The sequence below is a fragment of the Astyanax mexicanus genome, chromosome 1, assembly GCF_023375975.1.
Source record: "Astyanax mexicanus isolate ESR-SI-001 chromosome 1, AstMex3_surface, whole genome shotgun sequence".
Classification (NCBI taxonomy): domain Eukaryota; kingdom Metazoa; phylum Chordata; class Actinopteri; order Characiformes; family Acestrorhamphidae; genus Astyanax; species Astyanax mexicanus.
The window spans coordinates 130,444,435-130,470,529 of NC_064408.1; the positions used below are offsets into that span (position 1 = coordinate 130,444,435).

The 26,095-nt window shown below is 38.9% G+C and overlaps 2 protein-coding genes and 1 long non-coding RNA gene across 7 annotated transcripts in view; 2 read left to right on the forward strand and 1 right to left on the reverse strand.

The window, feature by feature from the left end:
• The window catches only part of slc4a7 (solute carrier family 4 member 7), a 75,205-nt gene extending 62,919 nt beyond the window's left edge, over positions 1-12,286 (reverse strand). Inside the window, exon 1 of the mRNA XM_049468776.1 lies at positions 12,163-12,286. Coding sequence (XP_049324733.1) covers positions 12,163-12,207 — 45 coding nt within the window. The 5' untranslated portion in view covers positions 12,208-12,286. The remainder of the gene's footprint in view (positions 1-12,162) is intronic.
• Positions 5,475-7,145, forward strand: LOC125785705 (uncharacterized). Of its 5 annotated transcripts, XR_007428040.1 has the most exons (5): positions 5,475-6,143; positions 6,324-6,368; positions 6,505-6,686; positions 6,733-6,778; positions 7,053-7,145. It is a non-coding gene; the product is annotated as an uncharacterized LOC125785705 (long non-coding RNA). The 5 variants fall into 5 exon arrangements; XR_007428037.1 differs by lacking the exon at positions 6,324-6,368; XR_007428042.1 differs by lacking the exons at positions 6,324-6,368; positions 6,733-6,778 and adding an exon at positions 6,963-7,007 and having other exon boundaries at positions 5,580-6,143; positions 6,505-6,640; positions 7,053-7,143.
• A 10,441-nt stretch (positions 12,287-22,727) lies between the features above and the next one.
• The window catches only part of LOC111188585 (NACHT, LRR and PYD domains-containing protein 12-like), a 52,876-nt gene continuing 49,508 nt past the window's right edge, over positions 22,728-26,095 (forward strand). Inside the window, exons 1-2 of the mRNA XM_049479539.1 lie at positions 22,728-22,749; positions 23,871-23,999. Coding sequence (XP_049335496.1) covers positions 22,728-22,749; positions 23,871-23,999 — 151 coding nt within the window. The remainder of the gene's footprint in view (positions 22,750-23,870; positions 24,000-26,095) is intronic.

The following is a 26,095-nucleotide window of genomic DNA, read 5'->3' on the forward strand; positions in this document are numbered from 1 at the left end:
AATTTCAATCAATCTGGATCCAGTGGACTTATGGAAATCTACATTTGGTGCAGTTTTTAGTGCTTTTCCACCGACTTGAAAGAGGTACCGTTCTGGTTTCCAAACCTAATTTTGAAGAAGTTTGCCAAGTGTCCACCAACAAAAGTAGATTCCGGAACCAAGGACACTCTTTCGTAAGGGGAACCGAAGAATATTAAGTTATTCAGCGCAAACGGTGACCACTTCTGCTCATTGCCGCTGTAACACGCCCTCTGTTAATGCTGTATGATGTGACTTCTAGCAATTCCACTAAAACTGGTGGAAACCACGGTTCTTATAAACCTGACTGGACCTGGTTCAACAATCAAGAAGAGTTCATATGGTGCAAAAGCACTATTTTTTTCCGAGATATTTAATCCGATAATATTTAATCTGATACAGGAGAATCCAGATAAAAGCACAAAATCACTGAAATCCAGATCCATTGCAGTTATGTGGAAGCTGGATCCAGTTTATTGTCAATAGAACCAAAAACTTCTCTATGTAGTTTAGGTGGATCCAGATCAGTTGTAGATTTAGGGCAACACTATTTTTTTCCGAGATATTTAATCCTGATCTGATACAGGAGAATCCAGATAAAAGCGCAGAATCACTGAAATCCAGATCCAGTGCAGTTATGTGGAAGCTGGATCCAGTTTATTGTTAATAGAACCAAAAACTTCTCTATGTAGTTATTAGGGGGATCCAGATCAGTTGTCGTTTAAGGTCAATGCAGATTCAGCACAGTTTCTGGAGGATCCAGATCAGATGTAGATTTAGTAAAATCCTGTTCCAGCCCAGTTTCTGGAGGATTCAGGGCAATACTGATCCAGTGCAGTTTCAAGTGGATCCAGATCAGTTGTAGTTTTAGAGCAATCAAAATCAAGCACAGTTTCAGGTGGATCCAGTTGAGTTGTAGATTTAGGGAAATCCAGATCCAGTGCATTTTGAGGGGGATCCAGATTTCGGGCAATTCGGATTCAGCACACTTTTAGAGGGATCCAGTGCAGTTTTTGAGGTGGATGCAGATTAGTTGTAGATTTAAAGCAAATCTGGTTCCAGTGTAGTTTCAGGGGAATCCAGATCAGATGTAGTTTTAGGGCAATCTGGATTCAGTGCAATTTCTGTGGGATCCAGATCAGTCATAGATTTAGGGCAATTCAGATCCAGCACAATTTCAGGTGGAACCATATCAGTTGTAGTTTCAGGGAAAAACTGATCCAGTGCATTTTGATGTGGATCCAGACCATATGTAATTTTAGGGTCATCTTGATTAAGTGAAGTTTTAATGTGGATCCAGATCAGTTTTAGATTTAGGGCAATTCAGATCCAGCACAGTTTCTGGAGGATCAAGATCCAAATGAGTTGCAGATTAAAGTTGCAGTGTAGTTTCAGGTGGACCCAAATCAGACGAAGATTTAGGGAAATCCAGATTCAACGCAGTTTCTGGAGGATCCAGATAAGTTGTAGATTTAAAGCAATCTGGTTCCAGTGTAGTTTCAGAGTGATCAGGATCAGTTGTAGTTTCAGGGCAACAGGATCCAGTGCATTTTGAGGTGGCTCCAGATCAGTTATAGATTAAAAGAAACCCGGCTCCATTGTAGTTTCAGGTGGACTCAAATCAGATGTAGATTTAGAGCAATCCAGATCATGTAAATTTTGAGGTGGAGCAATCTGGTTCCAGTGCATTTCCAAGGGAATAAGATCAGATATAGATTTAGAGATCCATAACAGTTTCTGGTGGATCCAGATCAGTTGTAGTTTAAGGGAAATCCAGATCCAGTGCATTTCAGAGGAAATAAGATCAGATGGAGATTTAGATGTAGATTGTAAAAGCAGATCCAGCACAGTGTTAGGAGATGCAGATTGCAGTAAATGCATTTTTCTGATTCCAGATTCAGCAGGAAACAGGATGCAGGTCTGAGGTACAGAACAGGAGATATGAAACGAGGTGCGGTGTGTTACGTGAGTAAATACAGTCCTCACACTCGAGGCCATCTGCTCGCGGCGGTCTCGCCTGATCACACTTCCTGTCGAGTGCGTCGCATGTCGCGAAAGTGCGAAACAGAAACATGAAACCAATTAGCGAGGCGAGAAGATTGTGTCACCAACCGCCTGAACACCAGCAGCACCTCGGACCCAAAATAGCAGCACTTCACACCGGCGGGTCTCAGCGAGAGACGGAGCGCGAGAGCTGGATCCAGCACTTTGTGAAAGATGTTCCAGAGCAAATCGCACTCAACAGAAAATTCACTACACAGTGATCTGAACATCCTCATTAAGACTTTCCCCATCACTTCACTTAAAATCATCTTAACTTATTCCTGACTTCTCTTAGAAAATCGAGTGTGACGTCTTCAAACAAGCCGACAGGAAAAGATGATTATTAAGTCGTGATTAAAAAGAGATTCAATAACCTTATATTCAAAAACAGGCACAGAGCAAAATTCTTCATACCTGTTTTTCCATACTTTGTATGTAACACTATAATTCGCTAAATCTCCATGGCGCCCTGCCGCACACAAAAAACGTAAATACATCATTAAAATTGTCCACACACTGCCACTGTGCTGAAATATCGCTCTCTCGGTCAGATATTATGATACAGTACAAAATGATATTTTCTACCCGACCTAAACCACACTACACTATTATTACTGTCCTTCACAATAATACTGGGAAATTCCAACATTAAAAAAATGAATTGTGATTTTAATTCACAATTCATTAATTACAAAATTAATTCAGTTTTATTCAATACATACATTAATACTTTATTTATTTGTCGTATCTGCTGATACTTGCTATCCCTTATATCCCTTAATTTATTCTGTATTACTGCACTATCTTATATTTACTGCTGGATTGGTTTCACACTTTTTTTTTTACAATTTTTTTTATTCATATATTCATGTATATATTCCTTTTTCAGCATTTTAGACATTTATTTAAGACCATCCATCCATCCATCCATCCCATATCTTATCTTTCTATCTGTTTCTTTTCAGTGATTGACTAATATAAGTATAAATTAATTTATAAAAATGAATCCTTAATAAGAACTCCTAAAAACTAAAATGCATACAGTAGAATGCTTTGTAAAATAATGTGTAGTTTAATCAGTTAAAATAATGCTGTTGTTTTTGTTCTTAATAAAGTGCTGAAAATAATCAGGCCCATTGTTTGTTTGTTCCAACAAGATCCAAAAGTACGGTCGTCTTTCATGCTGACGGTATGAGAATGAGATTTATCATATCGGCTGTTTAATAATTATGTTTTTTTTTGGTAGCAGTTTTGAATAAGGTATCAAAAAAAGTATTGTTTGGGCATGGGTATCAAATTCAGGGTACTGTATCGAATTTACAGTATTGGGATTGAAATTTTTAAAAACAATACCCAGCCCTAATACTGACTCAATCTAAGTTGATTTGACTTGTGTGGTGAAAGAATGTCTCTGTAAAGTTAAAATAGTGATCTGTTGCAAGATCACCTCGTGAAGGTTTTTAGGAATAGGGAAGAACGCTGGAAGAGGAAGTGAAGTGTTTGCCTCAGTTAAAGTCAGCAGATATGATGAGTTCTCACACAGAAATAATGCAGCAATCCAGGCCAGACCAAAAAAAATTAAAAAAGTAAACGGTGAAAAGTAAGTGTGTAATGTAACGGTAATGCACACTGATGCACAAAATAAGCATTGTACCCACCAGATATCAACCTACAGTTTAGCATTTCTCGTCTATAATTTTTCTTTTTTGTATTTTTCTGAACTTTATTTTAATGCACTGATGACTAGGGCAGTTTCTATGTGCATGTTTGAGTTTATGTGCAATATCGCACGCGAGTTTCACGCGAGATTTGGTGCAGATTATGGTAGATTTATACTGATTATGTTTTTTAACACTTTAACCGCGCTAGTGCTATTCGGTGGCACATACATGTTTTGGGACATGTGCCCTCACCCATCCAAATCACTGAACTCAGTTTCCAATTTTCTTTGTGAAATACAGTAGGTCTCTCTGAGTTGTTTATGATGCTGCACATGATGAATCTCTTCCTCATTGTTCTGCAGCAGCTAATAAAAGAAAATATTCAGAAAAATGAGTCGATCAGGAAAAGCACCGTGTCTACATCAACCCGTCAGAGCTGAAGCCGGACGGCGACGCCGTCTCGTCAGATAGGAGCTAAATAACAGCGCTAGGAACAGCATGCATTTCATTCCTGTGTTATTTGTGCGAATAACACATCAGTGTTTATATACTTTACCCAGTAATTCAGAGCTAAGAAAAAAATGGTTAGAATTAGTCTATGGAGGAAAAACGGAAAAACACCACCAGCCAAGTACTATTGAGATAGGTAGGTGTTTAGATGTTTAGAACGGTTCTGTACACTAGTTAAAAGTAAAAATCCACTCCATGGTTTTGTTTGTTCCAACTGCCCGGGCGGCTCTGCTGCAGCTCAGCCAACAAAACCCTGGGGTGGATTCTTTCTGGACCTGGACTCTACCGACCTCTGTGTGTAACTATAGGTTTAAATAGGATCTCCGGTGGATTTGGTGTTTTACAGAGACTCTAAGACTAGATCAGTGGCTGAACTGCACTTAGCAGGGCATTATTACACATGTTGTAAAGTAACATATGACAGCCAATCAGAGGAGATATGTTTGCATGTATGAATATTCATGAGCAAGAGCAGAAACCGTATCATTTTGAGGTATAGAGTATCTGGGTTTGGCTTTAATGGCTCTTTGCACTCTCGGCTGATTTACACAAAGTCTGTTCTACGACAGTGTAACAGTGTGTTACTGAGTCAGCAGTGTGTGTGTGTGTGTGTGTGTGTGTGTGTGAGCTCATCTCTTTGTCTGATCTCCTGCATGGCCCTGTAGACCTGCTGATGCTCCACGCAGGAAACAATGCAGAACTTCCTGCACTCTAATCTTCCATCTACAGCACCGCACCATCCCCCCGGCAACGTCACAGCAACCACGGCCCACCGTACACTCCAGCGGCTTGGTCCATTCACACCACTACATCTACATCAGTAGGTCTCAAACCTTTCAGACCAGCCATTCTCAACTGGTGGGTCAAGGACAACTTGTAAAAAATATATATTTTTAGAATTAATTATTTTTTACTATCAATAAATGTCATACATAAGAATTATATGGCGCATTTTAAGAGACACTATAAGGAACTTCTAATTAAAGTGGTGGTGCGGGGAGTAGCTAATATATATATATATATATATTTTAAAGTTAAACAAGTGCTGGATGTTAATCTACACAGATGTCTCTCCTGAAAACTGTTTATTTGGGGGAGTAAAGTGCTTCCCTTTATTTACAGTAAGCTTAGATTACTGAGGCTGGAGCATTAGCATTAGCGGCTAACCACTCCAGCAGTGCTAGCCAGGGTTAGGAGCAGGCTCCAGGTCAATAATTATCACCTCTGGAACGTGGAACGTTGAATAGTGAGCACGGTTAGCAGCTGATGCTTATGGTGCTCCAACAGTGCTAGACAGGATTAATAGCAGGCTACAGGCTGATAATACTCCCATATGAATGGAGAAATAGCGGTTAGCGGCTAATGCTAATACTGCTCCAGTCTCGGTGCTGTAGAACTAAACTGAAACCCCTGTATAACTCTGTACTTCAGCAGAGTGACTTTACTGCTCCTTAATACCTGACTGACAGAATTCATACATAAGGAGCACCGGATTATAAGGAGCTCTGATGATTTTGGGGAAAATTAAAGGAATTTAGGTGCATGTTATTGTGCAAAAAGAAATTAATGCTAATCTGATTTGTTCACATCGTTTATATTGGGGGGAAAAGAGACAAAGAGAGAGTTTCTTACTAATGAATGTAAGATTATGGGAGTTGTAGTGAGAGCTGATAATAGTGGGTGCAGGTGAATTATGGGAGTTGTAGTGAGGGCTGATAATAGTGGGTGCAGGTGAATTATGGGAGTTGTAGTGAGGGCTGATAATAGTGGGTGCAGGTGAATTATGGGAGTTGTAGTGAGAGCTGATAATAGTGGGTGCAGGTGAATTATGGGAGTTGTAGTGAGGGCTGATAATAGTGGGTGCAGGTGAATTATGGGAGTTGTAGTGAGGGCTGATAATAGTGGGTGCAGGTGAATTATGGGAGTTGTAGTGAGGGCTGATAATAATGGTTGCAGGTGAATTATGGGAGTTGTAGTGAGGTCTGATAATAGTGGGTGCAGGTGAATTATGGGAGTTGTAGTGAGGGCTAATAATAGTGGGTGCAGGTGAATTATGGGAGTTGTAGTGAGGTCTGATAATAGTGGGTGCAGGTGAATTATGGGAGTTGTAGTGAGGGCTGATAATAGTGGGTGCAGGTGAATTATGGGAGTTGTAGTGAGGGCGTATAATAGTGGGTGCAGGTGAATTATGGGAGTTGTAGTGAGGGCGTATAATAGTGGGTGCAGGTGAATTATGGGAGTTGTAGTGAGGGGCTGATAATAGTGGGTGCAGGTGAATTATGGGAGTTGTAGTGAGGGCTGATAATAGTGGGTGCAGGTGAATTATGGGAGTTGTAGTGAGGGTCTGATAATAGTGGGTGCAGGTGAATTATGGGAGTTGTAGTGAGGGCTGATAATAGTGGATGCAGGTGAATTATGGGAGTTGTAGTGAGGGGCTGATAATAGTGGGTGCAGGTGAATTATGGGAGTTGTAGTGAGGGGCGTATAATAGTGGGTGCAGGTGAATTATGGGAGTTGTAGTGAGGGGCTGATAATAGTGGGTGCAGGTGAATTATGGGAGTTGTAGTGAGGGGCGTATAATAGTGGGTGCAGGTGAATTATGGGAGTTGTAGTGAGGGTCTGATAATAGTGGGTGCAGGTGAATTATGGGAGATGTAGTGAGGGTCTGATAATAGTGGGTGCAGGTGAATTATGGGAGTTGTAGTGAGGGTCTGATAATAGTGGGTGCAGGTGAATTATGGGAGTTGTAGTGAGGGCTGATAATAGTGGGTGCAGGTGAATTATGGGAGTTGTAGTGAGGGCTGCTAATAGTGGGTGCAGGTGAATTATGGGAGTTGTAGTGAGGGGCTGATAATAGTGGGTGCAGGTGAATTATGGGAGTTGTAGTGAGGGCTGCTAATAGTGGGTGCAGGTGAATTATGGGAGTTGTAGTGAGGGTTTACTGAGTGCTGCTGATCTGTGGGTGAAGTAAACAGTGAACTGAACCTGTAGAAACATGCAGACAACTTTAACAGCACACTATAATAAACACACTCAGGTACACAGACCAAGCATAACATTATGACCATGTTCTTATTTCTACACCTATTGTACCTCTTATCAGCTCATTTGATTTTACAGGACACTCACCTGCGCGCGGACACACACACACACACACTGTAACCCGACTCCTGGCGTATCCAGCAGTGTTTACAGCTCCCCTGTTTACAGTCTGACGCCTCGTTCGCTTTTGTTGCCATGAACACAAACAAGTAGAATCAGGCCCGACTCCTGATCCTGATCCTGTAACAAACTGGAGCTACTAGGAGAATCACACAGAACCAGTCCACCCAACTAACACACTGACAGAATTCACACCAGCAGCCTAAGTGCAGCCGCTATGATCAGGAGATCGCTGGTACGAATCCTGTTCATGCAGCTTGCCATCAGTTGCCGGAGCCCAGAGAGAGCACAATTGTACTTATTTTTCTCCTCCTGGTGGGTACAGTACAGTAGATGTCGCTCTTTCTCTCTTTCCCCTCATCACTCCTAGGATGATGTGGATCAGCACAAGGCTGCATCTGTGAGCTGCTTTATCAGAACCGAGTCGCTGTAGGCGCTTTCCTCTGAGCGTTAGCGCTGTGATGCTACTCGGCAATGCTACAGCATCAGCAGCAGCTCAAAAAGAGGCGGAGTCTGACTTCACATGTATCGGAGGAGGCGTGTGCTAGTCATCACCCTCCTGGTGTTGGAGCATCACTAGTGATAGGGGGAGTCCTAATGAGTGGGTTGGCTAACTGGCATTGTATATTGGGGAGAAAATGGAATAGAAATTATTAGAAATAAAAATAAATACATAAAATTCAGCATTACGCTTTGGCCTCACACTGCCTTAATTTGGCTCTACGCTCTGGCCTCACACCTCCTTTAATCAAACTCACACTCCCTAAATCTAGCCTTATGCTCTGGCCTCACACTCCCTTAACCTACCTTACTCTCGCCTCATGCTCCCTTAATCTAGTTTTACCCTCTGGCCTCATACTCTCTTAATCTAGTTTTACGCTCTCTTAATCTAGCCTCACGCTCCCTTAATCTAGCCTTACCCTCTGGCCTCACACTCTCTTAATCTAGCCTCACGCTCCCTTAATCTAGCCTTACCCTCTGGGCTCACACTCTCTTAATCTAGCCTCACGCTCCCTTAATCTAGCCTTACCCTCTGGCCTCACACTCTCTTAATCTAGCCTCACGCTCCCTTAATCTAGCCTTACCCTCTGGCCTCACACTCTCTTAATCTAGCCTCACGCTCCCTTAATCTAGCCTTACCCTCTGGCCTCACACTCTCTTAATCTAGCCTCACGCTCCCTTAATCTAGCCTTACCCTCTGGCCTCACACTCTCTTAATCTAGCCTCACGCTCCCTTAATCTAGCCTTACCCTCTGGCCTCACACTCTCTTAATCTAGCCTCATGCTCCCTTAATCTAGCCTTACCCTCTGGCCTCACACTCTCTTAATCTAGTTTTACGCTCTGGCCTCACTCTCCCTTAATCTAGCCTCACGCTCCCTTAATCTAGCCTTACCCTCTGGCCTCACACTCCCTTAATCTAACTTTATGCTCTGGCCTCATGCTCTCTTAATCTAGCATTACCCTTTGGCCTCTCACTCTCTTAATCTAGCTTTATGCTCTGGCCTCACACTCCCTTAATCTAGCCTTAACCTCTGGCCTCACGCTCTCTTAATCTAGCCTCATGCTCTCTTAATCTAGCCTCACGCTCCCTTAATCTAGCCTCACACTCCCTTAATCTAACTTTATGCTCTGGCCTCACACTCTCTTAATCTAGCCTTACCCTCTGGCCTCACACTCTCTTAATCTAGCCTCATGCTCTCTTAATCTAGCCTCACGCTCCCTTAATCTAGCCTCACACTCCCTTAATCTAGCCTCACGCTCCCTTAACTTAGCCTCAAACTCCCTTTATCTAGCCTTACGTTTCCTTAATCTGGCCTCACACTCTCTTAATCTAGCCTCACGCTCCCTTAATCTACCTTCACACTCTGGCCTCACACTGCCTTAATTTATCTCCTTCTGGCCACATATTCCCTTAATCTAGCCTCACGATCTGGCCTTACACTCCTTTAATCTGGCCTCCCACCGCCTTAATTTACCTCAGTCTACCTTACACTGCCTTAATCTACACTGCCTTATTAAAGAGACTCTGGTTTGGTTGGTGGTGAAAACAGGAAGTAGTTAAGTTCTTTAAACTGCAGTGTGAAAACCCCCTTAAAGTCCTTAAAGCTACATGCTAAAACTAATACTGCACAGCATTTAACGTACAGGTAGACCATATGACGATATTTAATCCTATTGTAATAAAATCATATCAACAATATTCTTTTATATGATGTTTGGGGATTTTATCACTGCTTAGAGAACACTGAGCCAACTGTACATTTAATTACACAGTGTTTTCAGTGTAGATTAACATCACTATTACTGAGTATAAAACAGTGTTAGAACTGTAGTTTTTAAGAATCTGTCACTACTAACATATTTTAATCATTATCATCTGCATCAGGATAAATATTTTGTATTGTAAAAATGTTTTTAAAAACTAAAATATTTTCACTATATCGACCAAACCAAATATAAAGACATTTCCACAATACACAATACTTGATATTCTGACACAAATAAAACTAATCTACTTCTGCTTATTCTCAATAAATAGTATTTAAAAAAAACTCCATAAAAAAAAAACAAAGACAAAAAACACTCATCATATCGCCCAGCCCTGTGCAATTAAATACAACCGTCAATAACATGGTATTAAGGATTTTCAATAGTCCAGCTTAAAAAAAATAAGAGAGAAAGCTTTTAAAATAAAAATACCTGTAATTGGTTTGGACAATTTATTTTTTAGAATTTAATTCAGTTACTGCTAATAAGGGGTGAATCCCATGAGATTTTTTACACTTTGAATAACAAAAAAATGACAGTTAACTAGACCTGTCACAATAAGAATTTTTTTGTGGATGATATATCGTCCTAGAAATGATTGTGATACACTACATTTTTGTAATGTTAACACTATTATATGCCACTGATATAATGATAACAGAAAATAATAAAAAAAGCATTCATACACTTTTTAAAGACAAAAATTAATTAAAATAATTTATTATAATTAGTTTGGTAATTATATACTTATTTCTTCACCTACTTTAGTCCACACTGTGAAGTATGACTGGCTAAAATACTGTTCACTGTTATATGTGTGAACAAACATACAACTAAACACAATAGACGATATCATAATTATCAAAAATGATTGAGGTCATGTTCATTTATTGTATGATAAATCGATATTGCAATTATTGTGACAGGCCTATTTAACAACCTATTTGTTTTACTTACAAGTTCTTAGTTGTGTAAATTGTTAGTATCATGTTAAAAATGTTGTAAATATTGATCTTACATGTGTTTGTTCTACAAATGTTACAGTCGCCTCCCCTTTTTTAGAATTTAATTCAGTTACTGCAAATATGGATTGCATCGCATGACATTTTAACACTGATTTTAAAAATGATGCCCAACCAATATTTTGTGAACAAAAAGTAAAGTAATTTTTGTAAGAGTACATATTTTTGGAGAGATACTACACATATACATAATTATTTTATGCATTTAAACATTGCATTTATACAGCTGGACAGTCATTATTTGCCCACACAAATGAAGGGCTTTTTACACTTTCCAGTTTAGTTTCAGTTTTAATTTGAATATTGTAGAGGGTTCCCTCACATGAAGCTCAGATTAAGCTCTGCTAAGATCTTAATCTGATCATGCATAGTTCTTAAAACAAAAAAGGTGTAGGGCCAGTTAGAAAACGTTTTGTAAAGAAAAACAAAGCTAAACCAGGTACATCCAGTACATTGGAGAGGTACTACACATATACACACACATATATACATATATATATATATATATATATATATATATATATATATACATATACATGTATATATATATATATATATATATATATATATATATATATATATATATATATATATATATATATATATATATATATTGTTTTCATGTCTTTAATATTACTCTACAATGTGAAAAACAAACCAATAAATAAAGAATTTAAGAAAAACATTGAAATAATTGAGTGTCACACTTTGACAGGCTTAAGACTTAAGTTTTTTTACACTTAAACATTAAGTGCCAGACCAGATAATTGTGTTGAGACAAGATAAAAAAGATGACTTTGCCAAGACCTGACCTGTTAATGCCTGATCTTCCAATCTCGCGTATAACTAAGAGGAGCAGATAATGGCTCTACAAAGTTATTGTTGTTTAAAGACTTACAGATTGGTTTCAGAGTTGCGAGAAAGGTATTTTCCCAGTTATCTTCACATCTAAGACTCTTACTCATCACTGTCTGTATGTTAGTAGAGAGCTACTTCCTGCCAAACAAGCACATGCACAACAATACCAGCCACGTTTTGGGAGGCTTCTGCTTGGAACTCTCAGTTCCACCTTAAATGCCGCGGCAGTTGCATTCTGCGCCTCAGGCGCCTGAATGCAACTGCCGCGGCATTTAAGGTGGAACGGAGAGTTTCAAGCAGAAGGCTGGGGAGTAGGGGAAACTACTTTGCTCACACGTTTATAAGGCCATAAACTGTCCAAAACAATTTATTTTACACCAACAAAACACTTTAAACCCAATTAAAACTCAATCGCTAATTAAGAACTTTAACCGCTAAATTAAAAAATGAGAAATTTAAGAGCTGGAGCTTCAGAAGCGATGCCCGGCTCTGTCCTCCCCCAACCCCCCGCTCTTCTTTCTTACTCCCCGGCTCTAAACCCGGGGATTTACCGCGCTATCCCCGCGCTTCTGAGCTTCGTTAGACTCAGACTAAACCCGAGAAGAGGTTTAAGACTTACGGAGGTTAACAGAGGCTCCATCTGCGCCTCCATCTCTCCCTCCATCCGCTCCTCTCTCTCTCTTTCTCCCTCTATCTCTCAGACTCTCTCTGCTTCCTCTCAGCTCCACATCTCCAACCGCGGGGACAAGCCCCGCCCACACGCCAACCGACGGCGCCCTCAGCCAATCAATGCGCTTGTAGCGTGCCCCTCCCGCCCACGTTGGGAGGAGTTATGGGATGGGGGTAGATCATGAGTTCGTTTTGAGAAAAGTGAGAAAAAAGTGAGAGAGGGATTTTTATACGAATATAGCTCTGGAAAAAAAGAGAGCACATAAAAATGACAATGAGTTTCTTTGATTTTAATCAATAAATAAATTAAAAACGTCTGGATTATAATCAAGAGGAAGATGGATGATCACAAACCATCAAACCACCAAACTGAACTGCTTGAATTTTTACACCAGGGGTAAAGCAGCATAAAGTTATCCAAAAGCAGTGTGTAAGACTGGTGGAGGAGAACATGATGCCAAGATGCATGAAAAAGACTGTGATTAAAAACCAACCAGGGTTATTCCACCAAATATTGATTATTTCTGATTTCCTAAAACTTTATGAATATGAACTTGTTTTCTTTGCATTATTTGAGGTCTGAAAGTTCTGCATCTTTTTTGTTATTTCAGACATTTCTCATTTTCTGTAAATAAATGCTCTAAATGAGAATATTTTTATTTGGAATTTGGGAGAAATGTTGTCTGTAGTTTATAGAATAAAACAACAATGTTCATTTTACTCAAACATAAACCTATAAATAGCAAAATCAGAGAAACTGATTCAGAAGCTGAAGTTCTCTCTTCCTTTTTTCCAGAGCTGTAAAGAATTTTATGACATTTTTAAACGTTAAATTTTTAATAATAATTTTTTTAAAGAAATAAATAATAATAATTAAGTTGGTTTCTCATTATTTTTTGAGATACTAAATCAACAAAAAATTCCTCACATATCCACTATGTCATAATTATTACTTACTGTCTTGTAGTATTGACTTACCTAAGTTACTCTTGTGAGATACTTCGTCGTTGTTTGGAGATATTAAGTTGTTGTTAAAGATACTAAGTCGTTAAAATACTAAGTTACTATTTTGAGAAAATTTCCTATTATTTTGAGATATTTATTACAATATTAAGAACTTGTCTCATTATTTTGAGAATTTATCTCATTATTTTGAAAGACTTTGTTGTTCTGTTGAGAAATTATCTCATTATTTTGAGATACTAAGTTGTTTTTGTGAGAAATTATATCATTATTTTGACCTGATACTAGGTTATTATTTTAAAATGTATTTCAGAATAATTAGATAATTTCTCAAAATAACAACTTAGTATCTGAAAATAATGGGAAAACTTTAAAAAATGACAACTTAGTATCCCAAAATAATGACTTAGTATCTCAAATAACAATTGAATATTTCCAAATAATGATTTAGTATCTCACAAAAGCAACTTAGAATCTCAAAATAATGAAATAACTTGGTATTTTAAAATAATAAGATAATATTTCAAAATAACGACTTAGTACCTCAAATTCGGATTGCTATTTTAAAGGTGCAGCTACCTGGACGTGTCCAACAAACTCTTCTCAGCAGAAGAAACTAATTTACGGGAACAGCATGTTATTTTATTTAGTATTCTGTTTATTGTTGATGTAAAAGTTGGGTTTGTGCACTGCTCTGTTGCTAAGATAGCGATGAACATCTGACTGTTGGCATCTGTCTAGGTTGTATTCAGTCAGTGGAGCTCCTGTGTTTTCTGTCACCAAGATAAACAAGCAAAACTCCAGAAATGTACCTGAACACACCTCATTTCCAGAACACCACGCCCATCAGTGTAGATATATTCAGAAGCTCTGCTGCTGTTTAAACGATGCAGATATAAGGTATGAAAACAGAGTATTGTGGTTGATTTTTGTAGAAAGTCCTCCTATTTTTAACACTCTTGATTTCAGAAGAATTATATAGTGCATTATATCAGCATTGATATCGGAATGATGTCACAGCTGTGAAGATCTACAAGTAACACGTTGCTCCGGTGTGCCGTTGCTTCATTGCAGTTCTGGAACTGTGGAATCTGCTGGATGTTTACAGAGCTAAAGGTCATTAGGAACATTAGGAACATTAGGAACATTAGGTGGGTCAGGTTAACCCTTTTCTTCAGGCGGCGTAATCCCTTTACTCTCAGGTTACCAAGCTTCCACAGGTGCTCAGCTACAGGAAGTGACTTGGAGAGTCAGTGGAGACTTCAGTCTCTACACACCTTCAGATGCTGGATGAACCCAAGATTTTTCATGTGTTATCTTCTCAGTTTATTCCATTTATTTGTAAATATCCAGCTTCTCTTAAACGACACTGACAAAAGATGTTTAGGCAATGAGGACAAAAAGTAATGAAGAATTTCAGGTATTATTTAGTCCTGAAATCACGTCTTAAAATTATCAACAGGTGAAGGTTATTGTTGTTGTTGTTTTTTTTTTTTTTGCATTTCTTGTTTCTAAATTCTCCACACGTCAATCTCTATTAGGGACAGATCAGGACTGCAGGCCAGTCCAGTACACCGTAACAAATCAAGTGCAACTCAAAGTGCATCAAATGTATTAAATTGTGTTTCTGCTATTCTCAGTACTTATTAAATTAAGTTGACATCACTTGTAGTTTCAAGTAATAAAAATCTCAGAACTTGTTAATTTCAGTTGACATCACTTGTTGTTTTAAGTAATATAATCACAAACAAATTTAAATTTCAAGTGCACCAAACTCATTTAATTATGTTGCAGCAAACCACAATTTAGGATCCTGAGTACTTTGTTAGTGAAGTAGACATTATTGTTTCAAGTAAAATGAACTCAAACCAGTTAATTTACCAGAGAGGTACATAAAACTCAATAAAATGTATATTAAAAATCATCTGAGCTAGTATTTTAAAATAGACATTGTGACATATCCCCAGTACTTAAGTAGAAATGACTTTATACAATGAGAAATGTACACCAAACCAAATTTTACACTGACCACAACTTTCAGATTGCTGTGATAATGATCTTTTATTTATTTCTTTTTAATCATGCAGGCAAATATCTGCACATATATCTGTACCACATACTAGTGAATATCATTAAAAAGTTACTTTATTTTAGTAATTCAGTTGAAAATGTGAAACTCATATATTATATAGATGTATTAAACACAGAGTGATCTATTATAAGTGTTTATTTTATTTATTGTTGATGATTATGGATTACAGCCAATAAAAACCCAAAAGTCAGTGTCTCAGAAAATTAGAATATTATATAAGACCAATTGTTACTTTTGGCAGTTCGTGCAGTGTGCCAAGTCCTGCTGGAAAATGAAATCTGCATCTCCATAAAAGTTGTTATCAGCAGAGGGAAGCTGTAAGATATGAAGTGCTGTAAGATTTTGTGGGAAAACAAAACTGCACTGACTTTAGACTTGATAATAAAACACAGTGGATCAACACCAGCAGATGACAGACATGACTCTCCAAACCATCACTGATCATGTGAGCACAAGATACTAAGTGGTGAGCACAAGCTATCTGGTGCTTACTACTTAGTATGTTAGCAGGTGGTGTTCACCATATACTATGAGGTGAGCTCTAGTTACAATGTGGTGATCACCAGATACTATGTGGTGAGCACCAGTTAATATGGGATGAGCACCAGCTGTCTGGTACTCACCACTTAGTATCTGGTGGGCACTGCTTAGTATGTTAGTATGTGGTGTTCACCAGATACTATTTAGTGGGCACTTGTTACAATGTTGTGAGTACCAGTTACTATGTGGTGAGCACTTGTTACATGTAGTGAGCACCAGATACTTTGGAGTGAGCACTTGTTACAATGTGGTGAGCACCAGTTACTATGTGGTGAGCACTAGTTACAATGTGGTGAGCACTAGTTACAATGTAGTGAGCACCAGATACTTTGGGGTGAGCGCTTGTTACAATGTGTTGAACACCAATTACTATGTGGTGAGCACTAGTTAAAATGTGGTGATCACCAGTTACTATGTGGTGAGCACTATTTACAATGTGGTGATCACCAGTTACTATGTGGTGAGCACTAGTTACAATGTGGTGAGCAGTTGTTACAATGTAGTGAGCACCAATTACTATGTGGTGAGCACTAGTTACAATGTGGTGATCACCAGTTACTAAGTGGTGAGCATTAGATTATAACATACTAAGTAGTAAGCACCAGATACTAAGTGGTGAGCAACAGTTACTATGTGGTGAGCAGTTTTTACAATGTAGTGAGCACCAGATACTTTGGGGTGAACACTTGTTACAATGTGGTGAGCACCAATTACTATGTGGTGAGCAATAGTTACAATGTGGTGATCACCAGTTACTAAGTGGTGAGCATTAGATTATAACATACTAAGTAGTAAGCACCAGATACTAAGTGGTGAGCACAGATTATAACATACTAAGTAGTAAGCACCAGATACTAAGTGGTGAGCACAGATTATAACATACTAAGTAGTAAGCACCAGATACTAAGAGGTGAGCAACAGCTATCTAGGGCTCTCCACTTAGTATCTAGTGCTCACTACTTAGTATGTTAGTATATGGAGTTCACCAGATACTTATTTGTGAGCATCAGTTACTATGTGATGAACACCGGCTATCTGGTACTCATTACTTAGTATGTTAGCATGTGGAGCTCAGCAAATAGTAACTGGTGCTCGCTACCGATAATGTTAGTATGTGGTGTTCACTAGATATTATGTGGTGAGCAGCAGTAACTTTGTTATCAGTTATCAGTTATCTGTTGGCCACTATTTAGTATGTTAGTATGTGGTGCTCATCACTTATGGTGCTTACCATTTAGTATAACTATGCAAATGGTGCTCTCCATTTGGTATCTGGTGCTCACTGGTTACTAACAATCTCCAGTGGTGTATTTGTTTAATATGACTCTATTGTGATCTTCAGGCAGTAATCAGAGTTCAGGCTAATCGGATTAGATTCTCAGATCAGATCTGGACTGAACTGTAATTATTATGATTGGATCGGATTTGTGTGTTGGGAAATCACAACTGAACCACAGTTTAACCACGTTTCCATCAAACGCCGGTTTTCACTAAAAGTGTCCAGCCTGTGGTGCAGCAGGGTGAGCGCATGCATAACGTGAAAATAAAAGTGAAAGTAAAAAGTAATTAATCTGTAAAATATGATTTCTGCGTTCTGTGTGTCTGAAGTTTAATAAATAAGTATAAATCTACACGCTTGTGTTTAATGTGGGTTTTTATAGGGAGATTTGGCTCCACCTGGCGGTCAAAGCGGGAAACGCCCGCAGAGCGGCTGCACTGAGTGATCTCTCAGTGGAGAAACAGCGCCCCCCTCAGGATCTCAGCGCTCATTACCTGTGATCTATTACTGCAGGGGTTTATAATGCTGAATATTTAATTTCTGCTTTGATCTGGAATTTATTTCTGATCAGAACTCGGTTTTATATATAAACTAAATAAACTATATATTACCTTATTTTATAGTGTAATAATGTATATATAGCGTAAGTTTTGTGGGAAATTCGATATATTTTAATTTTAGATTTCTTGTGCTGCTGCTGAGGGTGAACTCAAGTTTGTCACTTACCTGTACACCTGTGTTACTGTTTAATAAATGTGTTAATTTAGCAATAAATCATTTTATTTATTTTGATCTTTTCCTGTCAGAAAAGTTTGTGATACATATAAAAAGACAAACAGAGAAATGCCAAAGTGAAAGATGGAAAAAATAAATTATGTAATTTAACAGAAATGTATGTGGACATAGTAAAAGCTTTTAACTAAAAACTGCCTCATGTACAGCAACATTCTTTACATACGACTGCAGTACATTAAGCACTTATATCCATTATTTAAATAGAGTTACTCAAAACTGAAAGAACAGTTTTAGAACATGAAATCTGTGGGGAACAGATTCTATTTCTCACCAACATTAGGAAACACTATTATTACAGTATACACATAAATATGTGTATATATATATATATATATATATATATATATATATATATATATATATATATATATATATATATATATATATATATAAGGTCCCTGTATTTTTATAGTAATACAGTAAGTCTGCTCTTAATTTAGTAAAAGAAATGATATATTAAAGTTTGGAGCTGTGGACTTTATTGGGTGTTTTCTCAGAAATGATCATGTGACTAAAAGAACCTAAAAACCTTTATAAGCGGAAGTGAAATTAACCACAGTAGCCCTGCACTTTGCTGAGCTGTGAGTTTTGTTTCTGCAGGTTTAGTTCCTCTTTTATTTCTTTATTTTTCTATAATTTACTGTAGAGTTTAGTGATGGGCAGATGAAGCCTCATTGGGTGTATGGCACATTTCACAAACTGTATCGACACTGTGTTGAAACTGTGTTGCTGTATCACTTAATGGCGACATCTGCTGGACTAAGAAAGTCATTGCAAGCAACTGCGCGAGGAAATGCATCGGTCACGTGGTTTTCCTTAAAATGATACGCGGCCCGACACAGGGGTTCGCCTTGTTTGCTCGGTGCATGCGCTGAAGTTTCAGTGTCGTCAGACCCATCGCTACCAAACGACACACGGCTACCTACAAACAGGCATTCTCAACGGAGCGCTGAAACAGGGATTGACCATGAAAATGAACGAGGGAAAGAACAAGGCATCATATTTCACCCCCATTGAGCAGGAAATATTAATATCTGCGTATGCAGAGTATAAAATCATATTCAGGCATAAAAGCAATTCAGCAGCAGCAAAGCAAAGGGAGTCAGCGTGAGTTAAAATAAAAATTAAAAATTCACAACAACACACTTAGTGAAAAGACGTGGAAAAATATTTTAATTGAATTATAGCCTCAGTTTCCTGTTCTTATCTGTAGGAGCTGCACCCGGTGTTTCTTCTGCTGCTGTAGATCATCCTCCTCCTTAAGGTTGGACGTGTTGTGATTCAGAGATGCTCTTCTGCAGACCTCGGTTGTAACGAGTGATTATTTGAGCTATTATTCTCTGTGAACTCTAGAGATGGTTGTGCGTGAAGTTCACAGTAGATCAGCAGTTTCTGAAATACTCAAAATGAAATACAACTTCTGGTGGATTTCTTGAGAACTTAAAAGTTTGAGTTCCTCAAAACTCAAAATCTATTGCAGTAAGTTTCCCTGAAATTGAGTGTTTTACAGCAAAGTGGGGGTACAGATGATTTCAGTAGATCTGTTACTGTAACTCTACTGTTCTCTTCTATTTCCACTCTGATCTAATATCTTCAGAGTTTCTAACAGATACAGAACTGAATTCATACTTCATCTGTGGGCTTCCTGTATGTAGCTGTGTCTGAGTTTGAGTTGTGAAACCTGTTTCCTGTTACGCAGTTCTGCTTGCTCTCTTTACTCATCAGTTTTATAACGGAGCTGCACTGAAGTCTGGCTTTAAAAGCTTCCTCTACAGATCAGAAGAGGTTTTATATGGAAAGTTTATGGTCAGAATGATCTAAAAGCTAAATTCTATCCTCTGTTCCAGATCTAAAAGTACAGGAGTTTAGAAGCTGAGGACTAAAAGCTCATGGACTGATACAGCTCTGCTCACAGCAGGTAAGATCATTTCATTTAATTACACTCTTTATTTTTACTCTTTCTCTCTGGATTCTACAGGATACATGAACAATGTCTTTTAATATGAACTTTCTGATCTTTACTTTTAACACTCCTCTGCTACAGTTTCAATATGTACAGTAAATATTATCCTAAACCTGAAATATTTATTTGTATTTACTGTGCTGTTTGTTAGAGTTTTTTCTTTATTTTAAGATTTTTTTAAAATGTAGACATTAGCTTCTCTTGTTTTTACTTAATGTAAGAAGATGAATTTGATTTTTCCAGGATTCTTAGTTACCTTATATTGTTAAAATGCTCAAAAGAAATAGTAAATCCTATCATTGTAATTGTCTTCACAACAGATCCTCTCTGTATCACCTCCACATACTGTCTCTACGCTGCTCTTCACAGAGTTACTGCTTAAGGTGGAACTGTAGCTTTTAAGTGTTGTCTATAGCGTCATTGCAGGATTGTAGCTGCTGCTTTTTAGGTGGAACTAGTGTGATTTAAGGTGGAACAGAAATTTTGAAAAAATCCAGGTAGCATTGTAAGTAGCTAACAAAATAAATTTTAAGGTGGAATGGAATAGTAAGGAACTATCATAGTGTGTTGGTGTATTTGGGGAGTTTAAGCAAGTTGTTCACTCTTCAGCATATCACTCTATCACTCTATATACAACATATAAGATCCGTCAAAAATTAATTCAGAATTTTTTAACATAACTAATACAAAAAAAACTATTATTTAAACTATATTAAATATTAACAAAGTTAAAAATCACAATTTGCTTTGGAAAAAAAATATTTTTTTTCTAATTAGCTTTTTTCTTTTTATTATAATTTTTTTTTTATAAGTTTTTCTCTTGTTATTTGCTCTTTGTCTACCAATCCCCCACCTTCCTTCTCCCCTCTCCTGAACCACCATCCCCCTTATTTTTAATACTGTATAAATAATAAAGTCCAATTAGTCCTCTTTTTTCAGTCAGTTTGGATAATTGTTTATCTGTAACGTAAGAGCTTATTGGCCGTGATTATGAGATTAGTATTTCAGAGGAGGTCAGGCCAGTTGGAGTGGGATTAGGCAGTACTCAGTTCTCCAGATTAACCTAAGCACTGGTTCTGGTTCTCCTCCACTACCAGAACCTTCATCTTTTTCTGATTTTCTGTATTTGTATATTTTCATAATGTTGCAGTTAAAAAACAGCACACATCAATATAACAGTAGATTCGTCATATACAACAGCAGTCAAACGTTTAGACACAACTTAAATTCAGTGTTTTTTTGTTATTTAAATATGTTCTGCATTGTAGATTTCAACTAAAGTCATCTAAACTATGAAGAAAAACATAGGGAATTACTTAGTAAACAAAAAGAGTGTTAAACAGACCAGAATATGTTTTATATTTTACATTCTTCAAAGTAGTACCTCTTACTTTGCTCACTGGAAGTATCCTCAAGCGCAGTCGCAAAGACAATCAAAAATATTATCAAATCAAATTTATTTGTATAGCGCTTTTTACAACTGGTGTTGGCACAAAGCAGCTTTACAGAAACATGATTACAGGACAAAGAATCAGGCAAAACATTAAACATAGAATATACATAATACAGAACCCCCAGTGAGCGCGGAGGCAAGGAAAAACTCCCTCAGAGCTGCAGGAGGAGGAAGAAACCTTGGGAGGACCAAGACTCACATTTAAGGGGGGACCATCCTACCACTGGTCAAATGGCTTTTAAATTAATTTAAAAAGTCTTTATACATCCACATAGATTTTATATATTCAGGAATATAGCAACACCTGTAATGGCTTGGATGTGATCTCTAGCATATGTATTTTCTTTATATTCTCTTTATTTCTATTTATTAATGAATGTAACCATTCTCTAGGTAGATTTTGCCTATGGTTGTCTATGGATATGTATGTCTTACGTGTTTCCAGATGTATACCATAGAGAGAGCAGGAACATAATAAATTCTCAGAACATCTCTCTCCAAGGCTGGCATAGGAAGCCTTGAAGATGTTGTCTTAGTCTTTGTAATAAATAATTGTATTACACCTAATGTAAGGGGCCGCCCGTGCCATGGTCTTCCCACCACTAGAGGGAGGCCATGCTCTAAGCCAGGTGGTAATCAGCGTGATTAATCACAACTGGTGTCACTACCTTATAAGGGCTTCCTTCCGGTTCCACAGCAGAGTCTTGAGTATTTCCTTCCGTTTTTTCTAGCAATCTCCTCAGAGTTACCAAGTGGCTCTCCATAGCTTTTCACCTCTATGGGAACAGTTTATACTGGGCTCAGTTCACAGAGGTTCTCTCTACTTCCCTGCGGTACCTGCGTCGCTCTAATCCCTCCACCTCACTGGTGTTTTCACCACGTGGTTTTCTCTTTCGCTCTCTTCCTTCTCTCCTTATTAAAAAAACTTAACTTTCGGCTCATCCCTGGTGGCGCAGCGTGTAGGTTGCATTCACTGCCCATTCTCGCAGGTGTTCGAGCCCCGCTCTCAACGTTTTTTATTTTTATTTTTTTCAACAACTTTCTGCTGCCCTGTATCTGTATTCATTTCATTTGCAGTTCTTTCTACACTTCTACACTTAATTTGCTGTATTTAATTCAGTGTTCTAAGCCCTGCCCCCAGTGTTAGAACACCTACAGTCACCAAACACTCACACTCCCCCATAGTGTTGTGGTCTATTCATTGGCCTTTCACTCCAACAGTCTTGGTTCAAACCAAGCTCACTGCAGTACTCCTATATCTGCTTCTGAGTTCTTCCTGGTGCTATATTACCTAAGATAAATCAAATCTCAGACAGCTATCTGGATCTTCCCTCTGTGGTAGCTGTCTCGTTACACCTAAGGCAATGTCTGCGTTGTCTTCTTCCTCATCTTCAAGCATCTTCACAGCAAAGAGACAGGGATAAACAACAATGGATGATCAGCTGATCTGTGGTGGGTGACGAAGAAGAGCTCCCGTCAGTCTGGCCAGACAGGGGACATGAGAGCCTGAGGGTCCAATATCCATCGGTATCGGGTAAGACAGGTGTGCAGTCAGTAACTCAGATGAAGCCAGATAGATGGAATTACTTTTAACTGGATTTATGTAAAACAGAGAATATGTGGCTAATGACTCTGGCAGATCTGAATAAAACAGCCTAACTAAAGGGAGAGAGCCAGAAGGTAACATAGACATGGAGGCTCCCTGAAATGCTGAGACTGGCTCTCATCAGGAATGCCCTGGGAAAAGAAGAGCACGAGTTACCTCAAGATTTCACAGGATAAGTTCATCAGAGTTACCGACCTGACCAGGCCACTCCAAAGTCTTCACTTTGTTTTTCTTGAAAACTGAAGCTTATCAGTATTTGAGGTTGAAGCTATAGACTTGAGTGGGTTTTCTCAGAAATGATTGTGACTAAATAACCTAAAAACCTTCATAATCGGAAGTAAAATCGATCACAGTAGTCCTGCCCTTTGCTGAGCTGTGAGTTTTGTTTCTGCAGCATGTTTTAGTTCCTCTTTTATTTCTTTATATTTTCTCTGCTCCACACTTTATTTAACCTATTTACTGTGGACTTTAATTCATTTAAAGAACATCATAATTAGATATCCTAAAATATCTACTGTATATAAATCACTACCCTGTCCAGAGGAGCACCAAACCAAACCTAACCCACCTCACCCACTTTTAAGGTGGAATTTCAGCTCCAGTGCAGTGAGATCAGCACACAGCAAATCTCTGACATTGTTTATATATTTGATATTTTAATTCATTTTATATCAGTCAAATCCGGGAAATTTATGAAATGAATGTCATCAGGTGCCACTTCTTCGTAAATAATATTATAATAATTAAAATAATAAACTTATCTTGTCTGCACAGTTTATGCTTCTGATTTTCCACATTATTCTGTAAATACTGTACAGCTTAGCTGCTGAGTAACAACCTAATTCTCCTCAAACTCCCACTTCACTCCTGACCATCACTGATCCAGTAAAGCTTCTTAAAGAAGGAGCGGTTGGTGTTTTGTAGATGTTACTAATAACATTAAAACATGGGTTCTGTCCTCCTTCAGAAATCCAGGAACTTCTACATCTTTACCAGAAATCCTCCACTAAACCTGAATCTACTCTCCTTCTACAGGAGCAGTCCTACAGGATGGAAGGTGATCCACAAGTGTTGGAGGATGATCCAGATCAAAAAGGTGATCTTTCCTCTGTTTTTTTCTTGGCCAAAATATCAGAAATGTCATAAGGTAACATGATTTAAATGAAACATGGTCTCTAGCACTTCTTCCAGGTCCTCTCTCACACATTTTGTCCAAAACATATTGTACTGTAATGATATGATACCATATGAAAGGTATTATTATTGATGAACTGTATAATGTTTCTAATTATTATTAAGTGTGTAGTCCTGTCACGCCACTCAATTCCTGTTTACATGAATAATCTTTACAGTAATTTATATTCTTTATATTCTTGGCAGTAATTGGTTTAAGTGAGAAACTGTAAAATATGTTTGATTTGGGTAGTAGAAAATTTAAAGAAATGGCATGCTTGGCATTTTTTACAACAACAACAAACAACAATGCTGAATTCCAGCACTTTTACATCCATTAAATATAAAAAGTAAAAAATACATGTTATACAGGATAATTCTATAATTAACTGTGCTGAGCCCTGGATCTTTACATACTCAGGCACTGCCCCTGCCATTCACCAATCAAACCATCTGGCATGACTTAAATTGACCAATCAAATGCAGCTACAGTATATACTGTAAACATCTGGTACTGAGTCATTAACAGTGGATTATTAAATGAGTTTGTGGAAGTAACTCACTGGTGGAGAGTTAATAAATATTTAAAATTTTACTCAATTAATAATTAAAATTACTATTTTTACACAACAGAACTGGTCCAGAACACCACAGCACTCAGTGAACTGGTCCAGAACACCACAGCACTCAGTGAACTGGTCCAGAACACCACAGCACCCAGTGAACTGGTCCAGAACCCCACAGCACCCAGTGAACTGGTCCAGAACACCACAGCACCCAGTGAACTGGTCCAGAACACCACAGTTCCCAGTGAGCTGGTCCAGAACACTCCAGCTCCCAGTGAACTGGTCCAGAACACCACAGTTCCCAGTGAACTGGTCCAGAACACCACAGCCCCCAGTGAACTGGTCCAGAACACCACAGCCCCCAGTGAACTGGTCCAGAACACCACAGCCCCCAGTGAACTGGTCCAGAACACCACAGCCCCCAGTGAACTGGTCCAGAACACCACCGCACCCAGTGAACTGGTCCAGAACACCACAGCCCCCAGTGAACTGGTCCAGAACACCACAGCCCCCAGTGAACTGGTCCAGAACACCACAGCCCCCAGTGAACTGGTCCAGAACACCACCGCACCCAGTGAACTGGTCCAGAACACCACAGCTCCCAGTGAACTGGTCCAGAACACTCCAGCTCCCAGTGAACTGGTCCAGAACACCACAGTTCCCAGTGAACTGGTCCAGAATACCACAGTTCCCAGTGAACTGGTCCAGAATACCACAGCTCCCAGTGAACTGGTCCAGAACACCTCAGCTCCCAGTGAACTGGTCCAGAATACCACAGTTCCCAGTGAACTGGTCCAGAACACCACAGTTCCCAGTGAACTGGTCCAGAACACCACAGTTCCCAGTGAACTGGTCCAGAACACCACAGTTCCCAGTGAACTGGTCCAGAACATCACAGCTCCCAGTGAACTGGTCCAGAACACCACAGCTCCCAGTGAACTGGTCCAGAACACCACAGCTCCCAGTGAACTGGTCCAGAACACCACAGCTCCCAGTGAACTGGTCCAGAACACCACAGCTCCCAGTGAACTGGTCCAGAACACCACAGCTCCCAGTGAACTGGTCCAGAATACCACAGTTCCCAGTGAACTGGTCCAGAATACCACAGCTCCAGGTGAACTGGTCCAGAACACCACAGCTCCCAGTGAACTGGTCCAGAACACCACAGCTCCCAGTGAACTGGTCCAGAACACCACAGCTCCCAGTGAACTGGTCCAGAACACCACAGCACCCAGTGAACTGGTCCAGAACACCACAGCTCCCAGTGAACTGGTCCAGAATACCTCAGCTCCCAGTGAACTGGTCCAGAATACCTCAGCTCCCAGTGAACTGGTCCAGAATACCTCAGCTCCCAGTGAACTGGTCCAGAACACCACCGCACCCAGTGAACTGGTCCAGAATACCACAGCTCCCAGTGAACTGGTCCAGAACACCACAGCTCAGACTGGAGGGA